General features: G+C 27.8%; 1 protein-coding gene across 12 annotated transcripts in view; it reads left to right on the plus strand.

The window, feature by feature from the left end:
* The window catches only part of LOC111036841 (protein PF14_0175-like), a 77,753-nt gene that overhangs the window by 5,005 nt on the left and 46,061 nt on the right, over positions 1-26,687 (plus strand). For 9 of the 12 annotated variants that reach the window (XM_022319080.1, XM_022319077.1, XM_022319078.1 and 6 more), the window contains 14 exons: positions 1,288-1,401; positions 10,683-10,805; positions 10,923-11,009; positions 11,237-11,356; positions 13,164-13,298; positions 13,395-13,559; positions 20,729-20,836; positions 21,372-21,488; positions 21,690-21,815; positions 21,889-22,002; positions 23,268-23,369; positions 23,446-23,553; positions 24,508-24,636; positions 25,627-25,707. In XM_022319080.1, coding sequence (XP_022174772.1) covers positions 1,288-1,401; positions 10,683-10,805; positions 10,923-11,009; positions 11,237-11,356; positions 13,164-13,298; positions 13,395-13,559; positions 20,729-20,836; positions 21,372-21,488; positions 21,690-21,815; positions 21,889-22,002; positions 23,268-23,369; positions 23,446-23,553; positions 24,508-24,636; positions 25,627-25,707 — 1,629 coding nt within the window. The remainder of the gene's footprint in view (positions 1-1,287; positions 1,402-10,682; positions 10,806-10,922; positions 11,010-11,236; positions 11,357-13,163; positions 13,299-13,394; positions 13,560-20,728; positions 20,837-21,371; positions 21,489-21,689; positions 21,816-21,888; positions 22,003-23,267; positions 23,370-23,445; positions 23,554-24,507; positions 24,637-25,626; positions 25,708-26,687) is intronic. The other 3 variants (XM_022319073.1, XM_022319070.1, XM_022319071.1) reach the window with 3 other exon arrangements.

The following is a 26,687-nucleotide window of genomic DNA, read 5'->3' on the forward strand; positions in this document are numbered from 1 at the left end:
GTGTGTGTTAACTGCTAAGTTTAATTAGGACTAATAAATATATTGGTTGTATTATAGCTTGATTATTATAATGAAATTATAATATTAAACTACTGTTAAACTTGTACAATTTGAAAACAGACTTCAATAAAATGTTTGGAAAATAATATAAAATTGTTAAATTGAATAAGTGAAAAGAATTACAAAATTTAAAATAGAAAATTTAAAATTCAGCAAGCAGCTGGCAGCGACACAGTAATTTACTTTTCTCTCACAGAGAGCTCTTGCTGTAATTTCCAGCACCATGAAGTACTCAATTTGATACTCACCTTATCATATGCCGATGGGCAACCTGTATAATATCTTAAATCGTGGTTATATCTAATTTATAAATTATAATAATATATTATTATGATAATTGATAATCATATTACTTATCTCATGTTATGTATATTACATAGTAGTAACAAAAGTTTTGAAATAATCCACTGGAAGCGCTAGCACTGGGATCAAGATTTAAATTGTATGCCGTCTTATCATAGCTCTTTGGGCAACCATACTATCTTAAACTGTGTTACTAAAGCTGTTAAAAAGTGTTTGTTCATGGGTAACATTACCGACTACAATATAATGGACTGACATCGCCATGGCGAGAAGAGTAGAGAGAATGGTTTCAAATGTTTCTTAACTTTCAATCAAAGCATTCACATTCCTCTTGTTAATCGCGACTTTACTGCTATCAGGAAGCATGGGGGTTTAATTTTAAATTACAGATTTGATAAAATATTGGTTTATTTCAAAGCAATAATTGTTAGATGGTAGGCCCTAATACTTAAGAGTTTCCATCATAAATCCTTGAGTAATTTTGAGGTATAATCTTAAATAATTATATAATCTTTATAATTGGAAATGTAATAACTTTTTTCCAAATATTCTTTTTGGCAATTTTCAGACATAAGTAAAAATATTAGGAAAAACATATGAATTTAAATTCATATATTTTTCAAATGTTACTAGTATCAACTTTTTATTTTTAATTTATTAGCTGTGTTTGTTATTACATATATACTATAATATATCAGTTTTACTATCGGCTTGAAAAAGAAAAATTGGTACTCAATTTAATACCAATATTGATTATCAATATTTTCCTGCCCTAAATTAGTTTCATTGGAGGGTCCTATCATTTACTGTATTTTACATTCTTTGTTTTGTTATGTTTATAATATACAATTTTTGATTAATTTCCTAAATGTACACAAATTATCCTAAATTTAAAAATTTTTTTTTTCTATCTTTATTTTTCAGACTTAACACAACTCTTGGATACTTTCTCAATCAAAGAAAAAGTTGCCATAAATATCTTGGATGAAATGCTAACTAAGACAAAACTACAAAACAATGTCACCCAAAATTATGAAGGTATAAATTAGGGTTATTATCCTTGTGCTATACAACTTATATTTAATCATCAAAATTTATATGATTACTTTAAACTTAATATATAATATAATATCTAATATATAATACAAAATATTAAAAATTTTACTAACATTTAATATACTATTTAATATACTGTACAGTATATAAAATGTATTCAGTTTCAGGTCATATAAATTTTGACTTGTAAATATAGTATTGTAAATTTAAATACATTAAATTTGGCAGTGCTCTAAAATATCCTTTATATAGAAATGCTGGTTAAAAGTATGAGTTTTATATGCAAAAATTCTTAGAAAATATTGTGCTAAAAAAAAAATAAAAATTTCATATAGTGATAATGTGTATTAACTGTTATAAAAATCACTAATCTGGCTATAATTCCTTTGTAAATTAGCTTTTAAATAATGGTTTAATCAATCTACCAAATAGTCCTTGATGGTGTAGGTTATTTTATTAGAGGGATTTGATATTGGAGACTATTTCACCTATAATTTATCCATGAAAATGGTTTAGCACAGGATGATCCTCTAAGACACAGTATTCAAAGGAGCCCTACCTAATTCTTATCATACATGTAGAAGACATTCAATATTCATGTATGTCATATCGTTTCTATTTCTTTGATAATCCTACAACAATCTAAATTATTAATTTATACAAATACATTTTTTTTGTTTTTTATTTGTTTATTAAAAATGATTGATTATTGATATTAAAAAAAATAAGCTTCAATACAGATAAAGTAATTTATTCTCTTCTATCTAGTGTGAAAACCTGGTTAATTTATTGTACTTATGAGTTTCTTACTTCTAAAATTACTATTTTTCGCAATCTCATTATGCAGCAACCATTATTGGTACTGATATGAGATAACTTTTAAAATATATTTAAGATTGAACATTTTAATTTTTCTTGAAATTGCATTAAAAAGGTATTACACCCATTTTTAATCCTCTTAAGTTCATTCTAGGTTTAAAATGAATGAATTATTACTAGTAAGAATCAAACGCTAGAAAAAAAATTATAAAAAAAAATATTCTTCTATTACAAAACAGATTTTAGTCACTTAATTGTTTGGGATTTGGTCATACTAGTCATGGAAAAATTCATTTTATTAAACAAAATACAAATTAGTAATTATAATACCTAATAAAATACAACTATGCAATTTATAATCATTTAAATTTATTCAATAAAATTACCATGTGAAACCTCTGTATAGCGGACACTCTCGGTCACCAAAATTGTGTCCACTATTCAGAAGTAGTACATTGCTTAAATTCATAAAGTGCAAATGTTTTTTAGGAAAAAATACGCACATGTTAAATTTAATTATAGTGCTATTATATTTAAATTTTTTACTGATATTATAATGTATAGATATTAGATATACATATAATAATTTAAAAATGTACACATAAGTATCGCTTACATTTTAACAAACTCTTACATAAAAAAACCGCCACCAACTAACTTTTGAAATGCACAAAACATTGGCAGTCAAGTCATTGATATTTTTCTCACAATTGTTGTTATTCGTCGTAATTTTATCTTATTGACCCTTCACGACTTCCGATAAAACGCTCTAGTGCTTTTGCGTTGCTGTTTTGTCATTATTTTTAAATCAAGATTAAAATAGTTGTCTGCTATTAAGAGGTTTTTACATTGAAAAGTAATGAAAATGTCATTACCCACAAGAAATCTTCCGTTATTGGGAGGTGTCTATTAGGGAAGTATACATATATCTTCTACTCAATATAATAATTTCAAATATATATGATTATCATACATACATATTATATAATTGAATAGGTAGTGTGGTATTTGGTCTACTCACATTTATCTTATTATCTTGGTTAATTTTGTCCATCTCAAATCCCCACCACATAGGTAACTGGTTAAATTTATACACTATTCAGAATAAGAAATATACTCAGTGGTTAACTTGTGCATAAAGGGGTCGCTTCAGCAGGCATACAAATGGGGTACTTGGTGGGAAGGGATGTGGCAATGCCTAGCTGCTGCGGATGACAAATAGTAACCCCACATTATAGTTATCCTAAATAGAATTATTTGGTAACCATTCCTTCCATCCATTTTTCTACTTAAAAGCAAGGTTGTAGATATATTGGTTACACAACTTCTATATTAAATTGCTTATAAGCAGTGTTTTGAAAGAATGTAGTTCATGAACACCACACGTTCACAAGTTCACATTCATTTTTAGTGAATGATACGTGAATGTTACTCGTTTTTATTAAGTTGAACGTGAATGACGCTTATATTTTAATGAATTGGATTGATTCTTAAGGCGCTCAATTTATTTGCCATTTAATGAATATAAGTTTAAAATATATCGATTAATTATTATACAATAATATACTTTTATTGTAATCCCTACTCAAAAAATACTTAAAAATTAAGTGAACACATTTATTTGCCAATGAGCTTGAATTTGAATGCGTTCCTTTTGATAAAAACATGATCCCAAACGTGAAAGAGTTTTTTTAAGGTTTGAACGTGAACGTGAACTAAATCATTTTTTTAATGAACATTCTGAACACTGCTTATTGAACTATTCAATATATTATGCAATAAGACAGAAAACAATATAATAAGGCTCCTAGAACTAGATTGTAGTGAACCCTAACAGAAAACTGTTGTTCCGACTATGGTTGCTCAAGTTATGTTTCAAAAATATCACACAAGGAGCGTTTAGTAGTTTTTCATTTTATGACAATGCATTTATGATAGGGTCCATTTATTTCATATAGTTGTGCAACCAGTATATCAATAACCGTGCTTATGAGTAATCCCTACACATAATATTTTTATAGCTGTGCCACCTCTAATTATTGTTCCTTCTCCATAACTTTTTTTGTAATTAGCTTGAAAATGGCCCTTTGTAAATAATTTTAATATCGATTGCCCCAAATGTTACTTAACTCAATCCTGTGGAACATCGTCAGCCAAAATTGTGTGGCAAAATTATTGAACGAATATCAGAATCATTATATCTAAATCCAATGAAGACCAACAATTGGTGGACCACCTTCTCTAATTACATACAAATTTAAATACCTATTATTTGTACTCTATATAAATACAACTTCTATTTTGATATAACCCATTGAAATAATTAGTGATTGCACTTAATATCTTAATTTGATACCATTCATATTCAAATCTTCTTACTTTAATCTTATTTTCATAAAATTGCTCAACAACATTGCAGAAATAAACTAATTTTTATCAATTTAAAAAACTTGTCATTTTTCTATCTAAGTTGATCTAGTTAATTTAACCTAAAATTAAATAACAGAGTGAAAATAAATAACTTCCAAACTAAAAAAGTCCAACAATAAAGTCATTAATTATTTTTGCTGTTTTTCTAATAATTCTAGATAAATTTCCATATAGTTTTTAGTTTCATAAACATTTTTCAGTCTCACTTTAATTGCATAACTTGCATTAAAATTTTTTTAACTTCCAAATTGAGTTTTTCACCACAGTTACTCCTTATAGTAATTTTGTTTAAAAGCTTCATATTTCAAATTAGTTTATTTCACTTTAGTAGACTTAGGTTGATGTTACTTCTAAAGGTGTTATTTAGGAAAAAACGTAGTTTTCATGGTTAATTATGGTACAACCAAAGTAAATAGAAAGTTACTGTTACAAGTGGTTGCAAAATTTAATGTAGAGATTATAATATGAACAAAATGGTTACTGTAAAATTTATATAATTAGTAAAGTTGTTTCAATTTACATATTTGTATATTAATATAAGTTCAAATATTGTGAAATTTTTATACTATTTTATTAATTTTTATATTATGTGGTAAATTGTATTATTATTATTATTTTTTTTATAGGTTAATCATCAACTACATAGGTTATTAGCTTATAGGTGTTAATTTCTACATTAAATAATTATAAGTTGTTGTACAATTCAATTTTTTTTAAGTATAAAATTACGCTATGAAAGTTTGAAAACGAACCAATTGCTTCGTACAGGTTGTCTGGGATGTTGAAATCTTTTCTAGCTTCGTTGAAGTTTGGACAGTGGATGATGATATGTTTGATAGAGTAGTTTGTGTTGCATGTTGGGCATAGGGGTGGTCTGTCTTTGCCATAAGATGACTGTGTGTGAGTTTCGCGTGACCGATTCTTAGTCCATTAAATTGTATTATTATTGTTCATGGTAATTACGTTTTCGGCATTTTACTAAAAACTAAAAGTAAATAAATTAAACTTTTATTTTAATCATTGGAATATAATATAAATTTTTCAAACAATTACTGTATATATTTTTATTTTTTTATTTTTTTATTTTTATATAATATATATAAATATTTATAATAAAAATATACCTTTGGTCCTAGCATTGATTATATAATCCATAGATTGCTCACAGATCGATTTTTCGGTGGTGTACTGTGGAGTGGTGGCCGCAATGAAAGTGTTGCCGTAGTGACTATGGTTAAGTATGATCAAGTGTAGTACAGGCGGCCTCTGTTAAAAGCGCTAGTAGTCTCTTTTTGTGTTATTAATATTGTAGTTTTATTATTGTAGTTGCTTATTATCGCTATCTAGGTAGAGTTTTTATTCGCCACTGAAAAATCGCCCAGTGAGAAATGTATGGTTGCTATCAGGGATAGGCAATTTAAAGTTACTAGATATTTTGACAAGTGTTAAACTATTTATAGACATATGAAGTTTTCGATTTTTATTTGTTTTTTTTTTAAATTAATGCCGATAAATTTTTTTTCGCTCAGTTAAAAAACTCGAAAATGTAAAACCAGGTTCCTCACAAGTTGTTGTTAGTGGAGATTAAAAAAAAAGTTTAGATGTAAACACATCTACAATAATTTTCTAGGAGCATTTGAATTTAGGATTGTGACAAAATTTGTAAAAATCAGGAAAATTTGCAAATTATTTTAATCATAACATTTTTTTTTTTATATCTAAGATTTTAAAATTAAATACAAGATTTCCAAAAAAATGTATCAACAACATTCAGACAAATTAAATTTTTATGAGAGTTTGAAGTGGAAATTTTTAAAATATATATTCACTTCTTTTCTCATTTTGCCATTTTCTTATTTTGTTGTAATTAAAAAACGAATAACTGCAGGTACTTTAAATGTACACCTTATGATTATCAATTCATATACTTTAACAAAATTTTGACTCGTTTTGAGCTGTTTCCGGACATTTTAAATTTTTTTAGTTTTTTTTATACAATTGTTAATAAAAATTTATTTGTTGTGTCAAAAAACTTGGAAATTTAATATAACGCATATCATTAAAAATGTACAAATAATTTTATAGTTAAGGGTTGAAAATTTAAGACAATGTTCTCCACAAGTAGGTTATATTGTAACCTAAAAATCTAAAAATATATAAGCACAGATTTTTTTTAGTTTTTTAAGTATATGATGTTATTTTATACATTGAAGACTTAGGAGGAACCAGAATTTGTTAAAAGTATTTAGATTTTTTGAAATTATTAAAATATTATAAAAAATAAATTTTCACAATGTATGCTTGTAACTGCATCAGTAATTTATCCCTACACGATTAAGTGCAACCAGCCATTATCTATTTTAAAAAATAAACTAAATGTTATGTTGAAATTCTGATACTTCTATAGTTCTACATATTAAGCATAAAAAATCACACATTTATACTTAAATCAAACATCAAAAATAAAATTTTTAGGATCGTAAATCATTGAGAAATTTTAGTAACCTAACCTGACCTAACCTATCATGGCTCAATGATTTCACCCAGCAATTTTATACATCCCAACATCTCAATAATATTTTTGTTGCATGGAATTTTAACTTAACTGAAACTTTTAACCCCGACCAGTGATTTGCACCTATGCTTGGATATCAATAACTTGAAATTTATGTGATTAAAATATTTGGTCGATCAAAATAATATTCTATTAAATAATTCTTTTAAACTTTTTGAAAATATTTAATTCATTTTAGGTACCTTTTATTTTCTTATCTAAACTAAATTATTGGTTAAATATTCTATATTATTTATTCATTGAAATTTAGTATTTTTCGTAAGTATTATACTTATTGGCTTTGAAATTAAATTCACCATTCCTTGTAATTATTTTTAATATAATTATGCTCTACAGTATATATTGATAGTTATTATTTTGAAAAATCTTTTTAAATTCAAGTGATTGAGAAGAAGTTATAAGAAATTTAGCCACGGAGTTTTGTGATTCCTGTTTGGGATTATGTTATTCATCCGTAAATAATTTTTGCGATGTTAATACATTTCTTGGTAGCTCAATATGATGTAAAAAATTGTCATTGATATTAAAGACCTGCTTTTATTTTTTTAAATTAAATAAAAAACAATTGTTTCTGAAAGAAACCATTAGCTTTAAAAAAAAGTATCACACTATCAGTAGCTACATAAGTTACTGGATACTAATATTGAGTTAATATTTGTGTATATAAATAATAAATAAATAATTATGATATTAAATAATGCTAAATCGTTAATATTAAATATTTTTCATTTGATTAGTTTTCATCAAATTATTTGTATTACAGTTTTACTTATAAAACCTATATAATAAGAGCGATGAACACTTGGTGAATTATTACTAATATATGTACAGCTCGAAGTGTTAATATGTTATATAATATTATAAAACAAATAAAAAATTATATAGAATAGCTAAATTTATAACCTTTTATATGTTAATTATTAATTGGGACTTATTTTAAAATGTAATTTAATTTTAATTTTTTTTAATTTTTGTATTTTTATATTTGACGATTGATAGTGTTCTGGACAGAAAATGGTGATTCATTTATTTGTAATAAATTGTTAAGCAATCAGAGCTCATTTGCTTATATTCACTTTCTTATAATATATAGGCCAATGGTGTCAAACTCAAATTCCCAATGAGTCGCATATTTATGTGCCAAAGGTTCTTGCCGTTTACAGGTCAAACCCTTTTTTTTCTCATCTTTATATTAAATCAAAATAAATTTGAAAAATGAAAAAAGTATTTATTTCTTCCATTGATAATAAATTATAATTATTTTAATTTAACTGTATTTAATACTAGGTATTACAAAGATGTACATATTGATTTTTGTTTTATAATTATTTATTTTAATTTAAAAAATGTTTGAAGATATAAATGTTTCATGCTGGCAACATATTTGAGACCACTGATATCTGACTCTATAGTTATAATTAGAGTTAGGGTGTTTATGACTGCTTTTTTTCCTCTAAACCATAGTTATACCCGAGTACAATATAAATTCAATTCATGAAGTATAGATTACAAATGTGCAAACTTATTTTGCATATTTTTACATATTAAAATATTTGAGCATATAAATGCATATATTGATTATTTTTAGATTAAGTAGAATCTATTTTATAAATTATAAGTATGATACTGAAAATTGCCCATAATTTATATTATTAAACAATGTCAATGATCATTGTTAATTGTGTTCATGAGTAAGACCGTAGAAAATAATAAGATAATATATTTATGAAAACATACCATATTGGATCGTCGACTTCCTTTAAATTTGAAATAGCATCATCATATTATTTTTATACAGTGTAATCCTGATACTTAAAGAGTGCTTAATCTATGTAAAATTTAACTTAAATAGATTGACAACTAATTAATATTATTTTTTTCATATTTAATAGCTATGCATTTTATAACAAAGTAATTTTAAATAGGTATTGCAAATTCAGGAGTACACATTTTTTGTTAATTAATGTTAACCTTTTTTTGCATGCTATATTTGTTAAACAAGTAGGTATATTTAATACGTCTTAAGGTATATAATTGCATATTTGACATTTTTAAATGCATATTTGAATGAAATATTGTTCATTAACATGTAGAATAAGACGTAATAACTGTGTCTGGCTCAGTAGGGTGGTGCATTCAGGAGAAGTTGTTCCACAGTGAACTAAGGAACAAAATTATTTTTAAAATTATAATAGAAATATCCTATAAAGAAATGGACTGATAATCTTCTATACACAGTCAGTACTTAAAAAAAACTAGATTGTTAGAAAGAGATTATATATATATATTTATTAATATGTTTATGAAAGAGGTAGAGTATAGTTTAAGAAAATTATAAAAGAAAATAACTATATATTATGGAATAGTAAGCAAATTTAGTACAGGTTGATCAATGGGAAAATGATTTGTTCTTCCATATTATCTTCTTTTATGCTCTATGTATTTTTAACAATGTTGGGCTCCGTACCTTTCTTTCTTCTATAGTAGGTTTCAAGAAAAGTGGCCCTCGACAGTGGCGCGACTAGTGACGATATTTCTGAATAACAGTGGTTCTCAAATTGGCCGGTAGCTCTTCGAAACATAAATTTAAATTCAACTTGCTTTGTTTGGAACGAGTTCTAGAGCCTCTGCGTCATAACGATCACCGGACGCGCCACCGTCGAGGGCCACTTTCCATGAAACCATCTATAGCAGTCCTCAGTATTTTTTTATAGGCCTGTGTATAATAGTTTTCGAATACCTAGAATATCGACTCATAACACGTTTTGACTGAAACACTGCGCCACAGAATGCCACTATTTGTAATATTATTTAAAAGTTTCTTACCTAAGTGATTAGACCTAAGGTAACATGAGATTGTAATAGTTTTTTTTGTTAAACAAATAACAAAGTAAATAATTCTTTCACTTTTTATCAAAATTATTTTTCTCCGTAAAATTGGTATAATATTTTCCCCAAGTAAGTATTCTACAATATGCGTCAGAAATATAAATTTTATGATTCTTTGCATATTTGCTATTCCTTAGAAATATAGGTTACCTAGTTTTAATGTTTATGATTTCTTTTTAAAAGCAAACTAATATTACAATTTGATTGAGTTTATAGACTTAAGTTCCAATATTCAAAATTATGTTGTATTTTGTCTTATAATATTATATAGTATTTAAAGTTTTTGTATTAAGTAATCATTGAAAATGTGTATTGTGTATAAACTTTGAATACATTTATTATTTTCAATCATAAAATTATTTTCTGATGGCTACATAAGCGAAACTAGAAAATTTTGACAGATTGTTATTAAAAAATTTATTAAATAGAGAAGTAGTTTCGCCTATGGATAGTTGTTTTATAATTTTATACTTGTTTTAACTTTGATTTTCAAATTTCCATAAAATAAGTGATGCTAGCCATTAAAATATCAATTAAATTACTGTTTCAGATCCCACACCCAATCATAAATCTATTTTGAATGAATGTAATCCTCTTGAAAAAGCAGGTTCATCAAAAATAGCCACTACTAACAACAAAAGAAAAACAAATGACTTTGATGAAGATATTATTGGTAAAGTATATTATATTAAATAAATGTAATATTGATTGATTTCAGTAATATTCTATTTATATAAATGATTAGAAAATGATGAAATTAATAAGAATATTTTGTATTGTTTGTATCTAGAGTACAATAACACAAAAAAATTTAAATTGCTTGAGAAAAATTCAAGTACAGATGATTTTGAACAGAATACTATTGATTCTTGTTTAGGTGAGTTGATGTCTACATATGTTCTTCTTATTTATTGATATTAATAACTATAAATATTATTCATATTGCATTATTTCATTTTGTTTTAAAATGTCAAATAGATTATCTCCGATTGTAAAATTGAATTTATGCAATTCACTTGTGTTATGTATTTTAAATGTTATTTCGGATTATGGGTATTACATAAAAAATTAAAAATTAAATAAACAAAATAATTTTTGTTTCAGATCATGCATCATCTGATAATAATAGTTTTGGTACAGGGAAATTAATTCAAACTGAAACTAATAGTTCATCCGTACAAACAACTATGTTAATTAATAATCATGAAACTAAGAATATTAACGGTAAGATATCTTTTAGTGTTGTTTATATTCTAATTTTGGTGTGGCACCCTCTTAAATTATAGATTTAATTAAAATAATATAATATTCAGCTGCTTGTTGAAATATAAGAAAATTACTAAATAAACTAATAATCTATGTTTATAAAATCAATGGTTAAATCAATCTATACAAAAAGTAAATCACCCAATTAAAAACATTTTACTATTTTATTAGTTGTATTATTTTTTATAAACAATTATTTATTCAACTTGATGTTTAAACAAAATTTTCATACATTTTATTTCCAACTTTTCCATCATTAATACTATTGGTAATTTTTAACACATTGTAAGAAAGTGTATATAATAATTGTTATGTTAAAATCTCAATAAAGATAAGAAAGTTTCCTAATTTATTAGAAATACTTCTTATTTTCAATTTATCAATATAACTTTGTATAATATCTTCCATTAATCATGCTTTATTTTACTAAAAGTTTGACTTAAGTCTCAAACTTATAAATAATTTATCTTATCATATACAGACTATTAAAATTATAAATAGTAAATGTTTTTTAGTTTATTTATGTTATATTTGTTTGATTTGTAATATAATAGAATACAAACGAATTGTATTGGTAATTTTATATTGTATCCGCTTATTTGGGACACATTGTGTGGTAACCCATATGTTCCCATAAACCAACTGTCCCGATTATCCGAAACGTCGTTCGGGACCATAGCAATTTGTCCTCATTTAGTGGTGTCTCCTTTACGCGATGTCCCAATTAAGCGGATTCTATTGTATTCCTTATTTTGCTATACTCTGTCTGATAATAAGGTTAACCGCAGGGGCTTTTGTTTTTGAATACCATACTCTTAGATGCTTCACTAAAACTTAGCTTGCATTTTGCTTATAGGATGTTAGCGCATTATTTGTTTTCTCTCAGACCTACGCTCAATATAGATAAAATGATGTTTTTTGTTATTTAATTATCTAGTAAAATAACCCGTGACAAAAATTTAAGAGGTCTTGTATTTGATTATTATTCAACTGAAAAAAATGTTAATTTAAATTAATATTTAATTGTTTTGAGACAATATTTGAGACGAATTAAAATTCATTTCATACTTCAAAAATATTATTCTCTGTAATTTATCTAATGGGCGATTACACAAATAATAAAACAGACTAATTTTGGATGAACATGTTTTGTCTTAGGTTGTACATGGGCTAGGGAGGGTAAACAGTGTGCTGTCATCCTCTTAAGAGGTCGCTACATACGCGTGTTGTCTGCATCTTACAAATTTACAATACAGCAAAAATTGCTTTCAAATATATTCCTTCTGTATTTATAGTAGAATTACCAAAATTCTACAACGCACAGGGAAGAACTTTCTTTGTGTTTTATTTATTTATTTTTTTTGATAGCACTAACCAATAATTTTTAATAATTAAATGAAAAAAACCTAATGTTTTCAAACTGATAACTTTAATTGTATTCATGTTATTCAAATAATAATAATGCTACGACACAGGTTAAGTGCACTGTTGAAATTTTAGTAATTCTGCTTTAAATACAGAGAGAATATAATAGTTTAAATGAAACAGATTTTGCTATGTTGTACATTTGTAAGTCGAAGACAACACGTGCGGGTGTAGTGTCTCCTTAAGATAACACGGTAAAGAATTATATTGGCTGCAGCAGATAATTGTACTTATTGTTAATCTTAATCGAATAATTACTATAAGAAATTGCATGCCCACATTCAGACCATAGACTAATATAACAATTTATCATTAATTTGGTATGTATTTATTATTTCAGAGTTAAGATCCAATAGTGAATATGCTTTACAATTGAATGAAAGTAATTTTTCACTAGAAGGCAGATTGTCAACCTCAGAAACAGAATCAACCAATAAAGATAAAATTAATGATAATACAGCAGAAGCTAGTGAGGGTATGGATGAATGAATGAATGAATGATTTTAAAATCATTGCATTTAATATCAACTTTCTATACTTTAATGTTATTTATTTATTTTTATGTGTTTAGTAGATGCTAATGTGAATGTATCAAAAGTACAAATAGAACACGAGGATAACGCAACAAAAAAATTTAAGTATACAAATTGTTTTAATGTCGAAGATGCTATTGTTCCATTATGTGAGTCGAATATTGAGAAGATAGTTAATAATTATGAAGATGTACCTACTGAAGGTAGGATCATTTAGTGCTATTAGTAGTATTCTATTTATACTTATTAATAGTATTTCGATTAATAATTTCTTTTAAATTAAGTACTGTAATATTTTATTTTGAACTGCTATAATTGTGAATGGTGTTTATTTGATATTTAAATTGAATTAGTTGTTTGAAACAGGTTCTTCATTTACAACAAATATTTTCATAGATGGCCACATATAAAATCAATTATAAAATACAATAATATTAATCATGATATTTTAGACCCCATTATTTCAGGATTTTGTATATATTTTTACTTCTTTTTCCTAATTCAATTTCATATCGGGATTTGAAATGGACCACTTATTTCATATACTTGACTTATTTGTTTCTATTCATTTTACTGCCACTTTCAATATAGATCAACTCATTATCTTGAAATGGGGGATTTGTTCAATTTATTTTTTCATTGTTTTTCTTGTTATTCGATGGGAATTCCTCTATCTTTTTTTGTAAATTATGTTCTTCTTGAAGTTCTACCTGTATATTCCGTGATGTTTTGTCAAAACGATGGTACTAATATCGTTACGCTATATGTTTATCTTCATTTCACAATTCGTTACATTTCACCATGTAATAAAAATAATTGAACACAGTTACAAGGTTTGTAGTTCAACAAATTATTAACATTTTATTAAAATATATTGTGTTATTTATTTGAACAATATTTTCTTTTTATTATTATTCTAATCGTTTAATACGATGTACATTTAAAAATACGTATAACAGGGAGCAATGTTTAAACAATTTTAATATTTGTTCTGACTCACGGTTTGGGTGGATATTACTTGTGAATATTATGGTGAGTGAAATGGAGTGGTTGAATTGGATGGGTACAGCGTTTGGCTCGTTCACGGCAGGTGGTCTGTATACTAACACATGTACTGCAGGCAACGTCGGACCTCGTTGATAGTGTAGCGGCGGCGTTTTGACGGCGGCGGCACTTATTCGCGATTCGTTGACAATGTTATGCGGTTATCAGGATGGGTACACGGCGGCAACGTTATTTAACGAATACGATTTCGTTTTGTACCTACTTTAGATATTAACGACGGCGCGTAATATTATTATATTATTGAAAATGATATTAAAACCGATACGGCGGTGTTCGATACGGACGGCGGCGACTCGGCTCGGCGTTCTAGTATGACAGCGGTATAACGGTATTTGTAATTGTGCTGTGTGGACCTAAATAGGAATAGGCCTCAGACACAAACGAATTTTAATCTGGCTAAACGGATTTATTACATGCAAGGTCGGGCGGCGGCTACGAAGGCTCGGCGTCCACGACGGCAAAATAACGGACAACGCTCGTAGTTTTACTTGTCTGGACCTTTGTATATAGGCCCCAGACACAACGTGGAGTCTACGGATACGAAGTCGGGCGGCGGCAGCGACGGCTAGGGGTCCACAACGGTAACGGCAAATTACGTTGAAATGCTCGCAGCTGTACTGTGTGGACCTACTAAATTAGGCCCCAGACCCAACGTGGAGTGGGCAGGTATGAACGGCGATTCTTGTCTGTATACTGTTTGAACCTAAAGAGGCCCCAGATACAGAAAATAATTAAACGGCACACCACGACGGACGTGACAACGGCGGACTATAGCGGCGGAAAGCGAAACGAATCTCGACAGTGCTGTTTGAACCTAAAGAGGTCCCAGACACGGTAGAGATCGACGGCAGAACTTAACGAGTCTCGACCGTGCTGTTTGAACCTAAAGAGGTCACGGACACGGTAGACAACGTCGGCCACGGGTTATACTTGTTGACGTATACGGTGACGGCGGACAATCAGAACAGTGATTTTGTGTATGAGATTTCCTTGACTTTATTCATTAACTTGTTATGTTTTCTGCGTATGTTTGGTTCAGGATTGTTGGTGGATTATATTATAAGTGTCTAGTAACTTTAGTAAGTTACTAGCTTTAAGTTTTGACGTTTTACCTATTGTTTTTTCCGCGCACGGTAAAAGGGCGGCGCGGGCTGCGCCATCTGTCTCGCGTACTAACCACACTTGTTATAAGAAATGACTTGGTTTGGTACCTATTTGGTCTGCTGTCGGCGCGGCGGTAAGAGTGACAAATATGTTATGTTCAGAGATTCAACATAGATGTTTTCTGTCTCGTTACATAGTCCCCTTTTTTATTAATTAATTTTGACGTTTTTGAATCTTGAGAGGAAATGCCGAAATTTATGAATACATTTTTTTTCTTTTTGTAGAGAGGCAGAAGTGATTTTTTGAATTTTGATTGAATAAATCCTTTATGTTTTTTTTATTTTTTTTATTTTTACTTGACGTGGTGGCTGACGATGGTGCGCCATTTCCAGGACGACGTTGTCTTCGTATTTCTTGCCGCGCTAACCGGTACTGTTCACGCTTCAGTTTCTTGTTGCTTATTTTGGTGATCGTGTTGATCTGCGGAATTTCGATTGACAACAGAGGGGTGGTTGTGGGTAGGACGTTCAATGTAGTTGGCATAGCACGGACGGTGTTTGGCATCGTGAACGTAGGCGTTAGTGAATACCTAGTCAGTTTGGCAGCACTTTCCCGTTAATATCGTGCTTGTTCCTTTTTCTGTTCAACCGGTGATTTTGTTGACGTTATCTGTTGTATGGATGCTTGGTACTCGCTGTCCAGGGTTAAATACTCACTGCCCATTAATTCGAGGAATTCTTCATCTGTATAGTCATCGGACAGGAGCTGGAATGTGTTGGCACTCATGATTTCTACGGCTTGTGATGGGCCTATTTGGAAAAGTCATGATCACCCAAAATACTTTATTTTATTTAATTAGGAGAAGAGAGGAATGGATCACAGGATTTTCCTGGATCAGGATGGAAACACAAGTCTTCGTCTTTCTTCGGTAATGAGTGATATGGTTTGACGTTCTTGATGTTGCATCGCATTGTTTGTCCCATTGAATCTCCTACCAATACTGTGTTGTTGTTACTTACATGTACCAGGGTGTATGGTTCCCTGTACAGTAAGAAGAATTTATGGATTTCATGGTCTTCACCCGATGATAATCTGTGTTCTTTGACTAGCACTTGCTGGCCAACTTGGTATTGAATGAACTTCTTTGCTTGATCTTTGACGTGGTGCCTTGCGTCGGCTTTAGTTCTTAATTTTTTTCTGACTACTTCAATCCCTAAGTATTAAGTCGTGCATTTTTTAAATTAATTTAAGACCAGATTTTACAATATGAAAATTTAATTTATTTTTTAGATTTTACAACTGATACATATTTTTGTTTTCTACAACTTTTTTTGTCATTTTTGTTACTTAATCATTTGGTTGTTGGTTCATCATTATCTTTTCTCTTGTGACTATGTTCACAATTTGTTTGTATTACATTTTCTTCTTTTTCTAGAACTGAGTTCCTGGGTGAAATTGCTTTAATATTGTCTTTGCCTGATTTATATTGTATGGCTCTCAGAGAAGTTTATTAGACTTAATGTACTTCATGTTTTTACCTTTAATGTCTCTGAAGGCTCAAGATCTAAAATGACTATAAACTCTCTTCCCAATATAAGAACAACAGGCTCTTTTATTGCTAAATAAATTGTTTTTTTTCTTTTCTTGACTAGGGTTTCACAAAGTGAGTTGAGAATATTGTTTTCTTGAGGTTATTTAAATATTGCACCTAAACATAATTTTCTTATATCTGTTAACTTTTTTCTATGCTTGTGTGAGTATAGTAAACTTAAGTATATTTTAAACCTTTCTTGTACATGGTAGGTTTTTTATGTTTTTGATCAAAGTATTTCTTATTATATGATTGATTCTTTACTATATTATTTGTTTAATTATTTATGGAGAAAAAAACTTCATTTACAAAGAAAAATTTGTGTATAAGTATACACAATTCTAGGTACAATATAAATTGTAAATATGTATGTCCACTTTACAGTATACAACACGAATACATGTATTTACAATATCAAAAAACTTAAATAACAATAATAATAATAATAATGACAACATAATTATAATAATACATATAGATAATAAGCTACTAATTTATAACATAGAATTAAATTAAATCACAAACTTGTTTAATATAATTAATACTACAATGAAATGAGCATATTTACTGGTGAGCTTAAAGAATATTTCGAATGTACGTTTCTTATGAAAAATAAATTATCTTTGAGGTGTTTTTTTCCTGTTGATTTCAAAATGAAGTTTCTCTAATAAAGGACTACAATTTATTTTATTTTGAGAAGTTTGAATAAAAAATTTAAATTTAGATTTTTTCTGAGATTTTTTAAGGAAGTCATATTGAAAAATCTTCGAGCTCTATCTTAACCACCGTTAGGCTGTCTTTCTACTTTATATTTGAATGAAATGGATCATAAGTAAGTGTTTTGGATAGAATCCAGGTTTTGAGTAAGAGTTATAAAATGTGGAGACCTGATGATCGTAGCATACTCTTTGTAAAGAAAGAGAAATTTATATTTTTTAATGCATTTGAACTATTAAATTATAAGCAATAGTTTTATTAAAAGCTAAGTTTTGAGGTTGAGGTTTGGTTTTAAAGGTGAGTGAGATAAAGGTTGGAAAACTATTCACAATGACATGCTTATCCACTTTCAGATTCTTAATTATTATACATCATTAGTTTAAGAAGATTAAAATTAGGTTTTTTATCATAAAAAAACTTCCAGAAATATATAGGGGATTGTGCCTTAAACAGTTTTGATCATAAGATAATTTATTAGTTAGTATAGTAATTTTCCTCTTTATTTAGCAATGACTTCTTAAAGTTGAGAATTTTATAAAATTAACAGTTGAATCAAGATGATCCTTTTTACTAACTTGGGTATGTTTCTATGCTCTACTATTCTCGTGTACCTAGTCCATTATATTAAATAACAATTCATCTTCGCCATTATTTGTACTACTTAGTACGTAAATGTTGGAAAAAGTTTTTTGACTGGATACAATCCAACGTTTATTCTTTTGTATTAACCGAATCCAATTCCAGGTACTATTTAATTGTCTCTAGGTAGAAATAAAAAATAATTTTCGTAGGATATTTGTGGTGTTGAAAGCGATGTTGGAAGTGTCGAAAAGCGATAATAGATGGTTACGCGATGGTGATAGACTGAGGCAGTTGAAGACGAAATGTAATAATATATCGAAAACCATTGGGTCATTGTGGAATGTACAGATGGGAGAATCGTTTAACGAACGTTTGAAGGAATGAGAAGGAAGTAGGGTGTGGCCAAAGCAGTGACGGGAGAACGATACGGCACTTTTTTTGAGAGATTGAGGTTGTAAAACCAGGGTAGAGGTGAGATGGTTGAAGATATATTTCTGTACTAGGTGGCGAAGTAAGGAGTTAGTAATTCCCAGAAACGCCTTAGGTAGGTTCAAAGGTTGGGGATAAAGTCAGACCATGGAATTTTTGAACTCTTGGGGCTCCTGAGAGATGCCGAGGTTTTTGCTAATTTGTCAGCGAATTCACTACGTTCGATGTCAGTATGTCCTGGCACCCATACAAATTTAATGTCCATGCCTGCTCGCTTTAAGAAATATAAAATTTCCTGCTCGTGATTATCAGTGGAGAAAGATATAAATTAAAGGTGTTAGAAGAGAGAGCGCTTGAAAACAGGAAAGTGAGTCAGTGGCAATGAGAGATTTATTCTTTGGTAAGGAAGATATAGTGTTGAGAGCTTTTATGGTGAAACATTCAGCTTTGAACGACGATTTAGTGGATGGAATGTTATTAGAAAATTAGATTTGAAATTCCGGTATATAGAATGAATACCTAGCTAAAAGGAGAGAGACAAAGCTGTACTTGAAAATTAAAATAAAACGTGGGAAAGAGTTGTGAATAAATTCGAGAAAAATATTATTGACATAATTTGGTGGTGCAGATATTAAAAAATTACTTGAATTATTAAGGAATTCTTTGTATATGTGGGTATTGGGGGAAAGTAATCGACATTGGAAATTGATTTAGTATAGTGGAAGCTTGTTTGATAATATAGTTACGCGTATCTTTGTGAGAATGTGCTGTCAAGACAAGAATTGGAAAAGTCTTTTGACCATAGTGCCCCAAGAGTAATACATTTTGAGGAAGATATTGAAAATATAGGATTCTTTGTTAGATAATTTTTTGAAGTAAGAGTTTACCGGTGAGCCATCTGGCCCTAATGTGAAGCGGTTGGCGTGATGTTTCGACCTCAATGACAGAAGTAGGGGTAGATTTTACTGTTGAGAGTGGGTATAAGCACCTTCACGCCAGCAGACTCTGAAATTATCTATGCCAAAATTATTTAGACAGCTTACAAATTCAATAAACCAATTTATGTTAACTAACATACTGTCTTTGAATTCTTTATAAGTTTTACATTATCATCTAACACATTAGTGTCTGTTTGTGGGGTCGTTACACAAGCAATACTGCCACAGTGCTCAAGACCACAATTGAAGTTTATTATTATTGTACAGGACAGTAATCTTTAAAACAAACAAGATGGCGTTTGTGGGAGTGTCGCGTGTGCAGAAACAATACTAATTGATTATATCAGCGGTTCTTAACATTTTGTTGAACACGGACCCCCAATGAAATATTTTTAGAAATCGCGGACCCCCGCTACCAATTTTTTGTCGAATACCTTTTTTTACAAAACATATCAAGTTATCATAACCAAAATTATAATAGCTATTTTATATTACAAATTAATAATTATAGAAGTAGACATAACAAAATATACACATTTATAATTATTTTGATTAAACTTAATTTTTCATTTTAAACTTTAACATCATTAAACACTTAAATTAAAAAAAAATTGTAATATAAATTATTTTATCACGGCCCACCGCGACAGACAATATAAGATTATAATTTTATATTAAACAAAAATAATAATCCAAAAATATTGTAATAATGCACTCATGTCACGTATTAACTTATGTTAGGTGATAAGGCTGCCGCGGACCCCCGACATGAGTATTGCGGACCCCCAGGGGGCCGCGGACCACAGGTTAAGAACCGCTGGACTGTATTATCTCCTCGCCAACCGCATCTCCAAAATCTGAGCTCTGGGGTCTTGAGCGGTGTCTTGTGTTGAAATAATCTTTGTTTTATGAATTTTGTAATCACATGAATACTATTTATGTCTAGTGGAGAATCAAAATGCTACAGCGTCTAATAAAGAAGATGAATTAGAATCTGATGATTTACCAAATTTTAGCAATTCAATGAGTGTTTCAATAGAAAATGACCTAACAAGTGAGTGAAATGAGATAAATAATAAATGTATATTAAGAAATAGAGGTATATTTATAATTTAAATAAATAAAATTAGTTGTAATATTCCCGTTTATAATTATATTAGGGCTATTTTTCTTGAATTTGTAGTTCTTATCCTATTGCTAATAAATTTTGGATAATTTACTATCTAGTAGTTTAATTTAAAATTATGTTTATTTATTTGAATCTTAGGTGGTAAAAAAAAACTATACAAATGTAAAGGAAATTAAACCATTACAAATTAGAATTGAGTTGATAAAATTTGCTCAATAAGGTTTAGGTAGGGGGGGGGGGGGTAAATCCCCCCAATTTTAAAGATCGGACTAATCATAGGTATATCAATTTTAGAAAAAAATATAGTTTGAGGGGCTTTAGTCCCCTCGAAAAATTTGGGCGATAAAAAAAAATATAATATTTCCTGAAATACAATTTGGTTGTATTAAACAATTTTAAATATAATATTAATAAGTATTTTAATATATTTTACTAATTTAAAATTATCATTTATTATTAGTACAAACTAATGATTGCCATGAAGAGATTATAATTTCTGAAATCGAGGATCAGTTAATGTTGGATGACCAACAAGATTCAATTAATTCATACATTGATTCAGTTGGTCATGAGTTAAGTAAGTGTGCTGTATATTAAGCATTAATTCTTTTGAAGTATATTTAAATAAATTAATTGAGTTTCTAATCATATTTGTAATTTATTTATTTAATCATTAAAATTTGGCTACCAATGAGTTAACTTTTATTTCTTCATTTCTGAATATGATTTGATTCCATGGAGTCTATTATTTGTAAATTTGTTTTTATTTACCTAATAGGTTATAAATTGAATAAATCTTCAAATGAAACTGAAAGTATGTTAAAAGAAAGTACAAATTTAACTATGACAGATGGGTCCTTACATGAAACAAATATAGATACTGCTGAAATAAATACATTATTTGGTAATATAACATAAACAAATATTGAAGGTATTTTATTGTGTTAGATATTAATTTTCAAATTTCTTATACCAAGTAGAAACCGATTATTTTGAAGAGGTTACAACTTCCAATCCTAAAGAACAATCATGGCTTAACAATGAACAAAATTTGAATAATTCAAATTATGATATAGTTGGTAATAATTTAAGTAAGTGAGCTTTAAATAGTTAAGAGCCAAAGGTCCTGGATGCTTTATAACCCTTATTATGATATGTTGAGTAAAACGTTAAATATAGTATATTGCTTGTTACTCCTATATTATTATATTATAAAGAGTATTAAAATGATTCATTATCTCTATATGTTTACCTAACTGAGAATGTGACTCAACTATAAATTCCCCAAATGACTTATTAATAATTAATAATCAAATTAAATTGCAAATTATACTTCATATGAACATATACAGAGATAATAAGTTACAATTTGATACCTCCATAAATATATAATATATATAAATTCACTCTTCCAACTTAAAATGCTTATTAGCTTAAATTATTAGTTTAAATATCGTAGAACTATGTAATATTTTAAATATAATTGCTCAATTGTTTATAGCACCTTTTTTAGAAAAGTATTATTCGGTTTTAAGATTATGAATGAAGAATGGATGTCAAAATAGTAATAAAAAAAAAACAATAAGAAATGTAGTGTTATAACTTATAAGTTATAATACTTCAAATTATGTAAATTATTTAAAAATTAGAATTTGATGGAGGTAATGACCATTCTTTGTTGAAAAGAGTCACTGCTAGATTGATTTTTTTTATGATACAACTTTTATAAAATGTGTATAGATTAAAAAATGTGGTATTTTGCATTTCACATTATATTTTTAAATTTTTTTTGATAAAATAATTTTTTTTAATTGCACTTAGACAGATTATATTCTCTACATTTTCACTTGTTTTGCCTTTGCTCATGACATACTTGTTTAAATTGTTGTATAAGCCACAAAAAAGTATGCTTTTGATCATAGTCCATGTGTACAGATTGTTGTTATATGATACCTTAACTTACCTTACTAGTAATCATGTATAGTGCAGTTTAGATTAAATGTTTTTTCCAAATCGTGAAGTATACAAAAATGTCTAATCTGTTCATTTCAATGCAGTATAAATTATTGTGGCCTCTAGGTCCATTACTGTTGTCTGTGAAGACAATTCTTTTAATTTTTAAAATACATTTTATAAAATATTATTTTTGCCCATAATACCTGCAAAATTTCAAAAAACAATTACTAATTTTTTTAAATAAAATATGTTGAATAATGTCTAAAATATTAGTTAATAATATTAATTGTTGGTATACAATTTTTTGATTTGGTGATATTATTTTTCTGATTTTAAATGCAATTCTAAATAGTTTTTATAGCAATTTCTTAAAAATAATTGTTATCTTTTTACTTTATAGACCAGAAGCCTGGTACCTCTAATGAAACAGAAAGACAGCCTTCAAAAAATTTGAGTTCAACTATAATAGAAGAAGAGTCACAGCTTAAAATGAATTTAGATGGTAGTGTTATAATTTACTTTTGATAAATAGAGGGTATTTTATTGTTTTCTAACTAACAATTTTTATTAATATCTAGTAGATAATGGTAAATCTGAAAAAGTTTTAACTGATGAATTCAAGCAACATATGAAACCGGAGTGTGATGGTATTCTTAACTCAATTGATTTTTCAAATGAAAAACCATGTAAGTAATTGTTAATACAAAATAAGTTTATTTTTTTGTATTTTCATAAATTGGTTTTTTATATTATAGAATATCAATAAATATTAATTTTGAATTGATAAACCTCATTTAATTTAACAATTAAGAATGTTTGAAATTGTGATTTTTCTGTAAAAGTGATACAATCTTAATAATTTTCAACAATGGTTTTATTAGAGTCAATAATCACATACGATTAAATAAGCAGATTTACCCATCTGCTATAAAATATTATGTAAATTACAAATTCATAATTTAAAAATTTTTGAATTATAAATTAGTTATTATAATTGAATGGAAATTAATAGAAATATCATGTTATTGTCTCTGAATTTTCTTTTAACCTAATTGTGAGATTTAGATTATTTCTAGTGTAGAATAAATATATATATATATATATTAACATATTCTGATTCTAACCATTTTTATTAGTCTTAATGATTTCTATACCCTATGCAGCTTAACATTAAACCACTTTTGCATTCATGGACTGATCCGTAAATCACCGGCTGACCCCCATGCTATTGTTATGCATTTTGTTATTCATTCTTTCTCACTGTCATCAGTGCTGCCATAGTATATGCTCACAGTGGTGGGGGGAGTGTATAATGTTAGGAATGTGCTGACGAGATGAGTGTTGGTGAACCTAGTGGTTTATTCTTAACCTGAATAGAGAATATGTATTTATAAGTGAAATTCATCTTAGATGCTATTAAAACTTGAATATGAATGATGAATTTAATTTAATTATTGATCATACTAATTATAATATGATATGTTTTTTGGTATATTTTGTTTCTAAAACTTATAAATATTTATTTTATTTAGTATTTTATTCATTCAGTCTCCATAGGTTTTGCCTTCCCAATCCTCTTACCACTCAATAATTGATAATTGTGCTTTGCTTTTAAATAATGTTAATTTTTTTTTTTGTAGGTTGTTGCATTAATTCAATTCTTAGAGGAATGAATAAACAAATAGCTGATATCACGAAAATTCATTTCAAAGATTCGTTGACAGGCAACGAGAGGATTTTGGATTTTAGTCAAAGAAATACTGAAAATGGTAACTAGCATTACTATATTATATGTATATCTTTCATTTACAAGGTGCTTAGATTGTTTATTTAAAATTAATTATTATTTGAATAAAAAATTTAGTTTCTAAGTTGCAGCATTGAAATAATTAGTTTCCTTTCTAATTTCTGTAATGAAATTATTTTTATTTTTAATAATTGAATATAAATGTAAGAATAGGATACATATTTGCTTTTAATATGATTATGGCTGATAAATTTTGCCTTAAGTCATAATGAAATGTGTTTAATTGTTATTGATCTTATATAACTTAAAAAAAAATTTAGTTACTAATAATTAATTGACAGTTTTTAATAAGCTAAAATACATCATAGATTAAAAATGGTTGTTCACTTTAGTTACATACACATAATCCATAAATGTCTTCTGAATGTCAGTGACTTAAATAAAAACAAACTAGGAAGGTCCCTTTTGCTGTAAAGATTATTTCAGTTTTACCTTGTAATTGAGTAGATCTCTGAAAAATATATAATAAATTTCAATTCATAGTTAATACCAAATAAGAGTGCACTTCCTTGGTGCATCCAAATAAATCATTAACCTTCCAGCTGAGTCGAATCGTTCTGCAATTAGTCAACGTTAGTTGGCTGCAGTTGTTGCTGTCAGTTGGTTGTAATCAGTTAGCAACAGGGACTGCTTGTGGTGAGAAAACGTGTGAGAGTTTTGAACGGTTTTTGTCTGGCGCCTGGGGCTCTCTTATTTGGTACAGATAATTTGGATTGACATACCATCACCTAGATCCTTTATTTCTTAAGATTACTCATAGTAAATACACTTTTTACAAGTAATGAGATAGGTTGATTTAATTATTGAACTTCCAGGATCTACTTGTGAAATTATCTACAGCATACTGAGTATTAGAGTAAAAAAAAGAAATTTACTCTGATAAAACAAAAAAAAATTTAATAGAATTCTTTTGTTTACATTATTTACATAATTTTATTTGTTTTATGAATAGGGTGTAACTTCAATGATTGTATAAAACAAGAGATTTCGAATGAACATGGTAAAAATGTTAACGGTGTTGGTGATAATGGAAGTAAGTGTGATATTCAATTTGGCTCATTCTTATATTTAAAATTTATTTTGGCATTATAAAGATAAAAAGTAGTTCTTCTATTATGTATAAATTTGAAAAATAATAATTTAAAAATAATTTTGTTTTGAATTGGCAGGTTAACTTATGTAGCACTTGCCTATGTACTCTTATGTTATAAATGAATAGTGTAGGCATAAAAATTATTTATTTGTTTTTAACTTCTTTATCTTAGTAAAATAATTTTTTTTGAATTGAAGCAATGAATGTATTGATTTTACAATGAATTTTTTTTTTATCTGTGTAAAACTGTAAATGATAAGTAGTTGCAATAATGTTTCGATGTATACTTCAGTATCTTTACTGGCGGGAAAGTGAATCTAGTTAGTGTATTGATAGGCCAAAATTTTAAATACCCAGTAGTTTTCAAGGGCGCCAGGAAAAATAAAACTAAAACTAAGGAAAACTGGTATTTTTACGAAAAATCAATTTTGGTTTTTGGTGTAACTCTGAAAAAAATTATTGTGAATCGATAAAATTGTCACTGAATGTTTATACTAGCATTTTCTATAAGCCATACATTTGAACCATTAAAATATTTTGAATCATGTTGAGCTATTTATAGGCATATACAATTTTCAATTTTTATTAGTTTTTTTTTAAATTTTTAGTCAGTTCAAAAACTTCTAATATAATGATATATTGTTACAATAGTAATTAAAAACTTAAAAATATATGCACAATTATTTTTTATACCCGTTTTAAGTTCAAATGTTGACAAAATTAATTGAACTGAAAATGTATAAACTATTTAGTAGCTAAAAATGTATAAGAAGCTCAACTTTTACAGCTAAGAATTGAATATTTAAAACAATGTTCTACGTAAATAGTTAATTCTAAACCAAAAAAATCTAAAAAATATTTGAATACTGTTTTTTTAAAAGTTATTTTAAGTTAAAATGTTGACAAAATTGAGTATTAAA

The sequence above is a fragment of the Myzus persicae genome, unplaced genomic scaffold (assembly GCF_001856785.1).
Source record: "Myzus persicae strain clone G006 unplaced genomic scaffold, MPER_G0061.0, whole genome shotgun sequence".
NCBI lineage: Eukaryota > Metazoa > Arthropoda > Insecta > Hemiptera > Aphididae > Myzus > Myzus persicae.